Source organism: Capsicum annuum, chromosome 6, assembly GCF_002878395.1.
Source record: "Capsicum annuum cultivar UCD-10X-F1 chromosome 6, UCD10Xv1.1, whole genome shotgun sequence".
Classification (NCBI taxonomy): Eukaryota; Viridiplantae; Streptophyta; class Magnoliopsida; order Solanales; family Solanaceae; genus Capsicum; species Capsicum annuum.
In genome coordinates this window covers 189,545,585-189,558,063 of record NC_061116.1, presented here as the reverse complement: position 1 = coordinate 189,558,063, position 12,479 = coordinate 189,545,585, and the positions used below count along the sequence as shown (strand labels likewise).

Sequence of the window (12,479 nt, the reverse complement as noted above, 5' to 3'; positions counted from 1 at the left end):
TCTGCCCCACGTAAATCTGGGTTGTCCCAAAACAGTGTCTGGCGTCCTAGAAAAAATGCTTTTGTTCCGTCACTTGCAATTTTCTTTCAAATACTGTAATTACAAATAGGTAACTTGGGTTCTATTTTTTTTACTTCTGCTTCTGGACCCACTTCATCATAGATGTAGTAAGTCTTCGACTTCCCATAGTAGTCGAGTGAACTTTAGTCATTAGAACTGTATAAAAAAGTATAACTTCCCTCAGTTGATGTGCTTCCGGATCCTATGGCTGATCTCAACATTTAGTCACAGTTATATTTTTGATAAAGTAAGATGTTTCATTACTGACATCAAGAAGATGCAATAAGCACAAGAGAGTATGCTGGCTCCAGTACATGATCTATGCTAAGGGAGCTAATAAAGTCAAAAAGTAGGGGGGATTAACAATAATTCTTGAGACTAAGCTGAAGTTTGAGCTAACAAAGTCCAAATAAAGATCAACAGTATTTACAGGGAGTAGGTTAATCCAACCAAATAGATTCAGTAGACATCTAATCTTCAAGGAGTGGTTTGGGGTTGAGATTTCATCAGAACATCTGTGAATTCTTTTTGTCCATACGCACCAAAAAGTACTTGCAGGATCGTTTTCCAAATTTCTTGATGTTTTTATCAACTTTCCACAAAGTCCAACCCTCATATGCTTCTTTAATATTCCGAGGCATGACCCTACACCTAGTCATAATGATTGAAGCGACAAGTGTACCCCAACAAAATAAAAAGGAAAAAGAAAAGATTTTGGTCATACAATTGATCAGCTCTGAAAGCATTCTGTGGACGGTCATCATTATTGGCTGTTGTACTGTAAAAAGGTGGCTAATTACGGTCTTAATTCAGGAAGAACTGGATGATATTATAAGGTATGGGTCGAAAGAGCTATTTGCTGATGAGAATGATGAGGCCGGAAAATTGCGACAAATTCATTACGATGATGCTGCAATAGATAGGTGAGTTTTCTATATGTCAGGTTCACTTTCTTCTCCCTTTCTTTAGTTTTCTTAAGGGTTGGTATCAGTTTATGTCAAATGAATGTAATGATCGTTTTGTTATTTTCTTTATCAGATTGCTCAATCGCGACCAAGTTGTAGATGAGGATGCTGTCGTGGACGATGAAGAAGAGGATTCATTTTTGAAGGCCTTCAAGGTTTATATCTCTTGTGTAATTTGTTTATAATTGGAAGGTGATTTTGCAGTGCCAATGGATTGTGTTACCTATCTTTCCAGTTCACCCAACATCTATCTAGTAAGGAGTTGGGGATAATCGCTATAAACTTCCATTCCTTAGGACATACTTTGTTCCCCCATACCTTCGGTAGGGGCAGAGAGAGCTATTTATAGTGCCGGAGGCCGCACGGCGCCCACGCAGTGCAAGCCCATCATGTATGTCATCAGTCAGGCAAATTTGGACTTCTCGGGGCGCAGGGCTTTCTCGCAGAACCCCTGGGGAGTGGTGCTGGTCTCCTCGCAATGTGGGAGTACTGCTGGGCACCCCGGACAATTAGTTATGCGTTTCTTAACAACATTTCAACACTTTTAAGTCCAACACCAATTCGCCGTGCTTCCAATTCATGTCAAACTTCTAGATTCATGTCTTAAGCACCTCACCTACTTCTACCCCTGTCGACACATTTAGGATCACTTAAAGACATCAATAAGCTCAAGATTAACCATAATGAGGTTTTGAAATATGCATGGGCTTACACTTTCTCAGTGCTTAACTGGAATCTGTTAAAATATTAAGCTAAATTTGCACATGGCATAAAAATGGAGGAGCAGAATACATATATTTGATTCCTCTGAAGTGGTATACTAATTAAAGGTTAAATAAAATTCCCATAAAACTTGAGAGGTACTGTTTGATGTGGAAGACGCTTCCACTGTCATGTGATTGCTCCTCATGTCTTAAGTTAATGTACTTAATTCTTGTACTTGCATTTGTGGGGTCTTTATTCAATTTAAAACTGCGTACAAGAAATATCATATCCTTTTATGTACTACAACTTGTTATAAACATGTCACCTTGTTAATAAATCAATGGGTTCTTATATTAATAGGACTAATTTTCAAAATAGTACTTTCATGGAATTTCTTTTCATAAAAAAGGTAATTGTAAAAGCCTAATTTAGTGATGAGGGTTGTAGGAAGAGATGGTATACAAGAATTTGCAGCGAGATGCTAATTTTATAATACGACTAATTTTCAAAATATTACTTTCATGAAATTTCTTTCACTTCATAAAAAAGGAAATTGTAAAAGGCTAATTTAATGATGAGGGTTGGAGGAAGAGATGGTATACAAGAATTCGCGGCAAGATAGCTAATGCTAATAACAGAGGAGCTTTATGAATACAATAGGAGGGGATGAGGTGGAATTTTGTCAGCAACCATGTTACCACGTAACTGTAACTTGTTTGCACCTTGACTACTATTTTGTTTACTTTTATTTCTCCTGTAATAAACATATGACTGACCATAAAAAAATGACTTAACGATAACACCAGGACAATGTGAGCTTGATATTTCTGTACTTAGAATCCAGAGCTTCATACTGGTAATGGTCTCAGGTGTAAAGGTATTGCCGGTTATCTTGATATGCTTGATTCTTGCCATTACTCTGTCTGATTGATTAATTACCTCCTAAGCAAATAATGCGTTGACTTGTCTTCTTAAGGCTTTCCAGCAAAAATAAGGAAATCATATTCTGCATAGCCTTTTAGGTGAAACATGCATTTATTCTGCAGGCCTTATCTAGTAGTTGTTTGCAAGTTTTTTTTTTCCCAATGAAGAAAAGGGCATATGTGAAGAAAACTTGTATGATAATATATTGGTTTAGTTGTGAAAGTATCGTCCTCCTAGAGTTTTTTCACATTTTAGCTTTGCTTTGGGTGCATTTGAGCTTTGTGTTTGGTTTTCTGATCTAGGACAAGCTGAACGCTTCTGATTGTTTCAGGTAGCTAATTTCGAGTATATTGAAGAAGCAGAAGCAACACCAGAAGAAGATATCTCAACTCCTCCGTTGGAGAACAAAGCAACAGTACTCAATTCCGAGAGAGCAACCTACTGGGAAGAATTGTTACGAGATAGATATGAAATGCATAAAGTCGAAGAATTCAATGGAATGGGCAAGGGAAAGAGAAGTCGTAAACAGGTGTGGCATGCCATTTACGTGGGCCTATATTTAATTTATTCAATTTTTCTTCTGTTGAATGAATTGGCAGGGCATTCAGCTCGAGAGTTTTTGTACATGTTAATCTAGTCTTTATCTCAATTTGCCATCTGTACTTACTCCCACTGCCCCAATTTATGCGACACAATTTGGATTTCAAGAGTCAAATTCCTTAATTTTGTCCGTGAATTCGGATATTGAATCTTTTTATGTTTTTTTTTCAAAAATAAAATTTACATATTTGGAAACTATATCAGAAGTAATATAAGTCACAATCATTAGCAATTCAACATATTTAAAAGGCATATGAACAAATGGCGATAAAAGAAAAACTTGTTTAACTTTTGAAAATCTGAAAGGTGAAACATAAATTGGGATTGGGATGGAGGGAGTATATGCTTAGTATTTACTTTATGTGGTCAACTCTCACAAGTAGTTATCTTCCTGTTGTCATGACTATCTTCATTCTCCTCTCAGATGGTGTCTGTTGAAGACGATGATCTTGCTGGTCTGGAAGAGGTGACCTCTGATGGCGAGGATGATAACTATGAAGCTGATAGTGATGGCGAGACAGCTTTACCTGGAGCGCCAGTTGTGAGAAGGCCTTACAGAAAGAGAGCCCGTGGTGAAATATGAACTCTTGATCTCATTTCACATTTCAATTAGACTTGTTAAAAATATATCAATTAGGATACTTGATAGTGTCTAAGGAAAAGTTCTTTACTCTGGCAGGAGACTCTTCTGTACCACTTCCTTTGATGGAAGGAGAAGGAAAATCATTTAGAGTGCTGGGATTTAATCAAAGCCAGAGGGCAGCATTTGTCAAAATTTTAATGAGGTCTCATGTGGCTATCTTCCTTTCTAGGCGTTGTTATTTCTCTCTGTTTTTTTTTTCTGTTTTATTTCTCCGTTGTGCACTAAAGCTTGAGAGTATTGAAACAATCTCTCTTGATTTCTTTACAGGTTTGGAGTTGGAGACTATGACTGGGCAGAATTCACACCACGACTGAAGCAGAAAACTTATGAAGAAATAAGAGAGTACGTAAAGATATCAACTTTGAGTTCTGTATATTCCTCAACTCTCTATCATGGACTACTCCTGATAAAAGAGATAGACCGTCATTAATGTGTTAGCTATATTGAAGCTATATCTCTGGTAAAGGGATTCTTTAGTGAAGAATGCATCACATGCCTTATAGCACAACAACAACATACCCAGTGTAGTGTAATCCCACCGTAATCCCACCAGGTGGGGTCTGGGGAGGCTAGGGTGTATGCAGACCTTACCTCTATCTCATGGAGGTAGAGAGACTGTTTCAAAAAGACCCTCTGCTCAAGTAACTCATAACAAAGCAATTTTTTAAAATAACATACAAACGCTAAGCAGACATTGCAAATAATAACGAAATCATTATGGAACAGTGATAAAAAAGAACAGTTACAACAACAAAATAATGTGATAACTGAAGCAAAGAGCAAGTAGTATTAACAGAAATCGAAGGGTAAGAAACTACGAGATCAAAACTAATGCTACTGGAATGCAAGGAAACAACACTCGACTACCAACTAACCTTTTTGCCTAATCTTCGACCTCCATTACCTACTATGGTCACGTCCTTGGTAAGCTGAAGGTGAGCCATGTCGTCTCTGATCACCTCACCGCAATACTTTTTTGGCGGACCTTTACCTCCTAAAACCTGCCACTGCCAACCTCACACTTCCTTATTGGGGTATCCATGCATCCCCTTTTCACATGTCCAAATCATCGCAGTCTCGCTTTCCTCATCTTGTCCACGACGACGACCTCATTTTTCCCAAGATATCTTCATTCCTAATCTTCTCTTTCTTAGCCATACATCCACCACATCATCCTCATTTCCACAACTCTCATCTTCTGAATGTGAGAGTTGTTAACTGGCCTACACTCTGCCCAATACAACGTAGTCGATCTAGCCACCACTCTATTGGATGTGCCTTTAAGTTTTGGTGGCATATTATGATCGGATGCATCACATGCCTTGTAACCCTGATTGTAGTTTTTTTATAAAATGAAAGAGGAGATCTCTTGGTGTTGTTTAAAGTGGTTCTTCATTGATCTTCCTCGTCTCTCTCTTGCATTGTCCCTGCCTACTGAATAACGTGGTGTTGTGAGCGGTAACAACTTGTTCGGATAGTTGTGATATATTGGTTCATAATGTCATATTATATTGTATTGTGTTGTGTTGTATTGTATTGTTTTGATGACTACAGTGTGGATAGATTGTATCGTTTTCCATCGTTACATAGTGTCACAAACCGACAATTTGAAGAATAAACTTACAAAATAAGTAGGATACAGGGTAAAGCTATTATAAAAAGGTAAGACAAAGGATAAAATAGGATTATTAGATAATAAGAAAGACAAAATGAGCTGAAGGTCTATTTGAAACAACCTCTTGGTCTCTACGAGGTAGAGATAAGGTCTGCGTGCGCTCTACCCTCTCCACACTCCACTTGTGGGGTTACACTGGGTATGTTGTTGCTGTTGTAAGAAAAAACAAAGTGAGAAGAAAAAAGGTAGTGCCGTGACCACACCAAATCGGTTAACAGAAAATGAGACTTTTCACTGTTACATAATGATGAATTTAACGATACGATACAACAAAATTTAAGTAACAATCAAAACATTGTGTTTAAACTAACAAAATAATTCAAGTAGATTGCTTTGTCTGGCTTTTATCCAGGAAACTTGATGAAAAAGGGGATCTCTCTTGTTCCATATGTTATTTATGTGGTGAGAGCAGAGACAGTAATCCATCTCTCTCCATTGCAAGCTAACAGACAATTGTGGAGGATTTTTATTAATCTCATTAATGTTAGAGGCATCACTTGGATAATGCCAGATAACATTTCTGAAACCTTAGTGAGTTGGGATGAATTGGGGCAAAGGATATAGAAAGATGGAGAACTGTCCTAGCTAACATTTGGTATACAATCTGGAAAGGAAGAAATTCCAGATGTTTTGAGAATTTGAACAATTCTGTGCAATATATCAACCTGAACTGTATTTTTGCTCTTTTACTTTTTGGTGTAGACAGTCCTACTTAGGAGAAACTGTAGAAATTCTCGATGTGCTAGATTACGTTGAGATGGTCTGAACAACTTCAGTTTCTTAGTCACATTGTAAATATGGTTTCAGAGAGTACAACCTATGTACTGTTTTGTTCATTTAGAAATACACACAAGTTACCAGTCAGAAAAAAAAAAACTCCAACCTTCATTTTTCTGCAAGGAAAAATAATTTATTTACATTGTCATCTGTCATACAGCTATGGAACTCTGTTTTTGTCGCATATTGCTGAAGATATTACTGAATCACCATCATTTACAGGTGAAGGACTTACATCAATTCTTTATGTCTTTCTTTATGGAACTCTTATTTGTTCGCTTTACTGCTTTAGTTTCTCTCCCTTCCTTCTCTTTGCGCGTCAATTGGGTCAAAACATTTAAAATCCTGGATTGCAGATGGGGTTCCAAAAGAAGGATTAAGAATACCAGATGTGCTAGTGAGGATTGCAGTATTGCTTCTTATAAGAGACAAGGTAAGATTTTAACTTCGATAACTTGCCGGAATCCGAGGTTGGTGGCTATTTAATGCTATTTTAGTTGTGAGCAACTTTTATTGCCGTGGGGCTTTGTGGACTGTCCTTTTATTTTATAATTTCTTGAGCTTCTTAGTCAATAATTGAGCAGAAGGTCTTTGAAAACAACCTCACTACCTCCATGAGGTTAAGGTCTACATACACTCTACATTCCGGAGACTCCACCCGTGGGATTACACTGGGTGTCTTGTTGAGCTTCTTAGTCACTCTATATGTATTTGATTTTGTGTTGAAATAAATTTCACACTTTTTGAGCTATGTCTTAATATGACTTTTACTATTTTTTCTTGACATTGTTGATGATGGTGAGATGAATTTTACCATTGTTTCTTGTAAATTTCTGAAATGCTAACTTGCTCATGTCGCAGAGATGAGGATGTTGTGATGGGTGTGTGGACATACTAGGTGTAATAGAACCAGGAATGAGGTTATTCGAGATAAGGTGGGAGTGGCCTCCGTGGTGGACGAGATGAGGGAAGCGAGATTGAGATGGTTTGGACATGTGATGAGGTGAGGTTTAGACGCCTCAGTGAGGAGGTGCGAGAGGTTGGATATAGTAGGTATGAAGAGGGGTAGAGGTAGGCGAAGAATCATTGGGGTGAGGTGATTAGACAAAACATGACGCATATTCAGGTTACCAAGGACATGACCTTAGCTACGGGGATATGGATGGTGGTTAGTCGGGTAGGAGTATTGTCGTGCATCGTAGTATGGTAGCTTAGGGTTTAGCCGTAGATATCTATCATTTGTTGTTTATTGTGTTTTGATTATCACACTATTTTGTGTCTGCATACTGTTCCCTTGTTAGTTATCATATTTTCTTCACTGTTTATCTCTTCTTTGTACTTGGATTTGCTACACTTGATCCGAGGGTCGTCCGGAAACAGCCTCTCTACCTCCCCGAGGTACTGGTAAGGTCTGCGTCCCCTTTACCCTCCCCAGGCCTCACTTGTGAGATTTTACTGGGTGTGTAGTTGTCGTTGTTGTTGACTTTGTGAATTGTCCCTACTATCCTGGTGCTTCTTTGATCTGTGATATGATTATATAGCCTAATGTGGATATACGGGTTTATTTGTAAGACATGGCATGCATTTGAGAGAAGTTTTTTAACAGGTAAGGCAAATCTTTTGCAACAATGATGTGCGGTACAACCCGTATACTAGTAAATAATACGTAGATCGAACTAAAAACTTGAAGGACCTCAAAAAGAACACTAACTCAGATTAACATACTATAAAAGAACTTCAAAATCAGATTCTTAGCCATCCCTGTGACGTAGAATGGCAGATTTCTTTTTTATTTTTCACATGAACTAACATAAAACACCTTATACAAAACATGTCTACTTGGTTTGAACTGAAGCTACTCTTCTGACCAACCAAAATCACTTGATAAGGTTGACACAACTTCATTAAGCGAGATATGACTGACTGGCATTTGGGATGGGGCCAGAATTTTTTTTTCAAGTTATCAAGTTTTTGGAGTTTTTCTAGAAGAAAAAAATTCTCTGTTCTGAAAAAAGGGTTATTTGGCCAAGTTTTTTTCACCTTGTTTTCGTTCAAACAGAAGTGGATTGAAGTAAATATATAGCATCTACTGTAGCTCTTTATAGATACTTCCAAATTGGTAAATGAGATGATGAACAATGTAAAGGAACATCAACTGACATTGATTTCTGTCATATTAAGATAAAGTCTTCTTCTAAATTGCTTCTTTTTGCTGTGTGCATCTGTTTAAATGTATTAAGGGCTTGACCCTAGATATGAATTTTTTATTCCATTTTTCAGAAAAATACAAATCGGAAAATCTCAAATTAAAAGGCTAACTAATTTGATTGTTAGGTTTACTAAACCATATCAGAGGTCTACTATAAGTTGGATATCCATATCAACTCATCACTTGTTAGTGGATTCTTGTTTTATAATAAGGATGGTTTATCCTCATGAACGACACTATTAGGGAGCCATATTGCACGTCTGTTTGCATTTGTTAAATAAATGGGACATTGCTTAGGGACTTAACTGTACTTTTTCATTCTTTTATTATCTTTTATGCACAACTCTGGAGCTACTATATAAGATTGTAGAAGCTAATGAGAATAAGTTTTTCCCATAATTCTCTATGATAGTAGAAGCTAATGAGAATAAGTTTTTCTCACAATTCTTTCTTTCGTTATCACAAGATTTCTATTCTTAGGTATAGTCAATGTATGATCTCGTACTTCGTTTTCTTCAATTCATTGAGATATGTACGACATAGTATGAATGGTTGTTTTGAGTCAGGACTCAGGGTTATTCATTACTTCCAATGAAGACTATTCCTGAATGAGAACCGTTCTAATTTATATTCTACCTTTGTTTCTCTTTGCCCTGAGATTCAAAGACAATTTAGTGTTTTATTTACATCCTTCAGAATGATAATGCTTGGGCATATTTTCTCGCACCATTTTAGTCAGTTACTTTTCTCAAGATATGTTACATCAATCTTTTTGGAGGCTTAAAGGTACTTTTTTTGTAAATGAGGTTACCCAATCTGAATGAGGCATCCTATATATCATGAAGAAAATATGCGATAGTCATCTGGGAAGAAGGCAAATTTCTTGACTGTAAGCCAATAGACACGAATGGATCTTAATGTCAAGCTATTATAGGGAGATGGGAAACTCTTTTCAGATGTTGGAAGACATTGTTGATTGGTTGGCAAACTTGACTGCCTAGTTGTTATTCCCTCCATTTCAATTTAAGTATCTTAGTTTGACTGTGCACAGAATCTAAGAAAATGAGACTTTTCAATTTTTGGTCTTAAACTAAAGATGTGTTTAGTGTACTAAATGCTTTATGGTTACCTTTCTCAAAGAAAAAAAAAAATAAGTACCAAAATGCTCTTTGGATTTGTAGTCTTAAACAAGCCATGTAGAATGTTGGAATTATAGAGTTACCAAATATAGAAGAAGCATTCCTTTTTAAATAGACTTAAAAAGAAAAGTAGGACACTTAAATCGGAAATTAGGAAGTGCTACGTCCTTTTTTTTTCTGGGGGAGTACTACAAGTTGTTCTTTTTGCTTGAGTTGGGAATTCAGTTCGCACAATCGAAAAAAAGGGGAGACACTTTTTTTCCATGAATTGTTACTTTCCAATGTATCCTTGTATAGCCTGATGGAACACAATGTTACTTCTTAGTCCTACGTTGATAGTTTCTTGTATTAGCAAAACAGTCATATATGCAGTTTATGCACGGCTTTCATGTAGAGTTTTTGCTGTTACTAAAGTTTTCAAGTGATCTCTGAAATCCTCGTCAATGACACGAGCATATTGAGCTACAGTTCTAAATGTGGATTAATTATGAAATTTTCACGAAGTGTTGCTTATTTCAGGTCAAGGCTTTCTTGGAAGAGAGAAATAGTCCTCTTTTTTCCATGGACATTGTGTCTTGGTTTCCTGGATTAAAAGGTGGACGTGTTTGGAAGGAAGATCATGATTTGCTGCTACTACAAGCAGTACTAAAGTATGCAGTCCTTTCTTTTTCCTCTGATCTATTTCATGAAGTTAGAAAGTGATGAACCATTTTGGAGTAACTTTGTGTACTTGCCCATGTTCTATATTAGAAACATTTTCCCTTGAAATGTTTCATTTTACTCTTAATGATGTGTTTGATGGCCAAACAATATCCATGGCTTATTTTATATCACAAGTTTCACAAGTCCTTTATTTCTTAAACTCTATATCCAGTCAAACTAGTAGAGATGTCCTTAATTATTTCTTAAACAGATGGAGTATTTAATATCTTCCTAGAGGTTGTTTGTGCTATACTAAGATGTGGTAGGATGCCTTACTAGTAGAGAAAGAATACCCTGATTCCAGTTTTAGAAACATAAGGAGATACACAAAATTGCGCCAAACTATCATGACCTTTAACTTATGAGTCACACATTGAAACTCTGGGAATGAGTGATAGAGCACACACTGGATTGATGTACAGTACATCTGCAACAGAGGCTATATTCTTGCTAAGAAAATTGGTGAAGAAAGATCTATACATTGGTGTTCATTGACCCGGAGAAAGCATCTGATAGAGTACCGAGAAAGGTCCTTTGGTATTGGAAAAGAAAAGAGGTAACATTAAATATATAAATTCCATAGAGGACATATACGGAGGAACCGTCGCTAACTTTAGTACACAAGTAAGAAATACTAAAGAATTTCCGTGATTGCGGGTTAACAAGATGAAATATACGGTTTATGCTACTTGTTGAAGATATTGTGCTAATTGATCAAATCAATGAGGATGTCAACCAAAAACTTGAACTATGGAGAAGCATTCTAGTGAATAAAAGGTTTTAGGATGAGTAGAAGTTAGATTGAATATTCAGCATAAGAAGAATGAAGTTGATGTCAATTAGACGGAACGGTCGTGCCTAAATGCAAAACAATCAGATATTTAGGCTCGTTATTCCATGGGAATGGAATGATGGATAAAGATTAATCCCAGAGAATCAAATGAAGAGGAAAAGTAAAACATGATTCCTAAAATTTAATAGAGCTTGTTTGCTTGTGGGTTGGTCAGTAATTGGCAATAAATGTAACCTAAAAATGAGAAATACATGTTATTTAACTCAAGAAATGGAAGAAAAGTAGCAAATTATCACCACAATTACTTAAAACTGAAATATCAAATTAAAGAAAAGGAAAAAAAGTTACGAAGGTCTTTATCAGAAAATAATGTCAATAGATCTTTTGTTGATACCATGAAGCGTCTTCTCAGTAGGGAATCAAACTGCACATGCTAACCTCTTAATAAAGTTGGTTCAATTAAATTAATTCTAACAAAAGACAGAGAAATATGAACCTATTTATTTCATAATGATAGGAATGAGTACTTGACTAACTCAAATTGTAAGGAAAAAATAAGCAAATTATGTTTAGTTCTAAGATTATTTTCATTAATGAATCATAAGCAATAAACGAATGATTCATTAAATATAATGACATAACTATAATTCCTTCCAAAAATGTAGTAAGCCAAGTTAAATAAACTTTCTTACTGAAAAATTAGAAATTCTTGGGTGGTGCAACATTCTCCGAATTGCCTTCAAACACAACCGAGCCGTACAATTCTCTTCTTCCTTTCTTTGGTTTAGCTCTCAAATGTAATCTCCAGGTAGGTGAGAGGAAATTTCTCTACTTTGCATCTCTTTACCATAGCCGGTTGATTAATTCCCTGGTCAGCATTTCCAGTGGATATGTTGCTCTTGGAAATGGCCTCAAAGGCTAAGGATCACTTTTAAATGCAGCATTTGTTTATTTTTTGCTTCACAGGTTAAGTCTGTTCTCTGCATAAAGAGTTTGTGAAACATATGTTGTGTTTCCATCTTGGCTTCAGTCTCTTCTCTTGTAGGCCTGTAACCATCCATATAATGCTTCTTTTTTCTATATTGAGAAAAAAATTGTCATTACCTGAACAAAGAAGAAGGGAATCAGAGGATTGACTATCCCAGTCCTCATTGTGAGAGTGTGGGACAACAAAGCATTCTGAAGATGCAATAATCAATATTGAAAACCTTACAGTATGCAAATTGTGTCTATGAAACCATTCCCAAACCTCATTTTTTCCCCATGATTTTAAGAGGAAGCCCACCT

At 36.4% G+C, this 12,479-nt stretch overlaps 1 protein-coding gene across 3 annotated transcripts in view; it reads left to right on the top strand.

The window, feature by feature from the left end:
- Positions 1-12,479, top strand: part of LOC107872831 (CHD3-type chromatin-remodeling factor PICKLE) — a 42,165-nt gene that overhangs the window by 25,331 nt on the left and 4,355 nt on the right. For 2 of the 3 annotated variants that reach the window (XM_047413623.1, XM_047413621.1), the window contains exons 19-27: positions 874-983; positions 1,099-1,180; positions 2,986-3,183; positions 3,679-3,826; positions 3,934-4,039; positions 4,165-4,239; positions 6,510-6,571; positions 6,706-6,782; positions 10,217-10,347. In XM_047413623.1, the coding sequence (XP_047269579.1) occupies positions 874-983; positions 1,099-1,180; positions 2,986-3,183; positions 3,679-3,826; positions 3,934-4,039; positions 4,165-4,239; positions 6,510-6,571; positions 6,706-6,782; positions 10,217-10,347 (989 nt within the window). The remainder of the gene's footprint in view (positions 1-873; positions 984-1,098; positions 1,181-2,985; positions 3,184-3,678; positions 3,827-3,933; positions 4,040-4,164; positions 4,240-6,509; positions 6,572-6,705; positions 6,783-10,216; positions 10,348-12,479) is intronic. The other variant, XM_047413622.1, reaches the window with a different exon arrangement.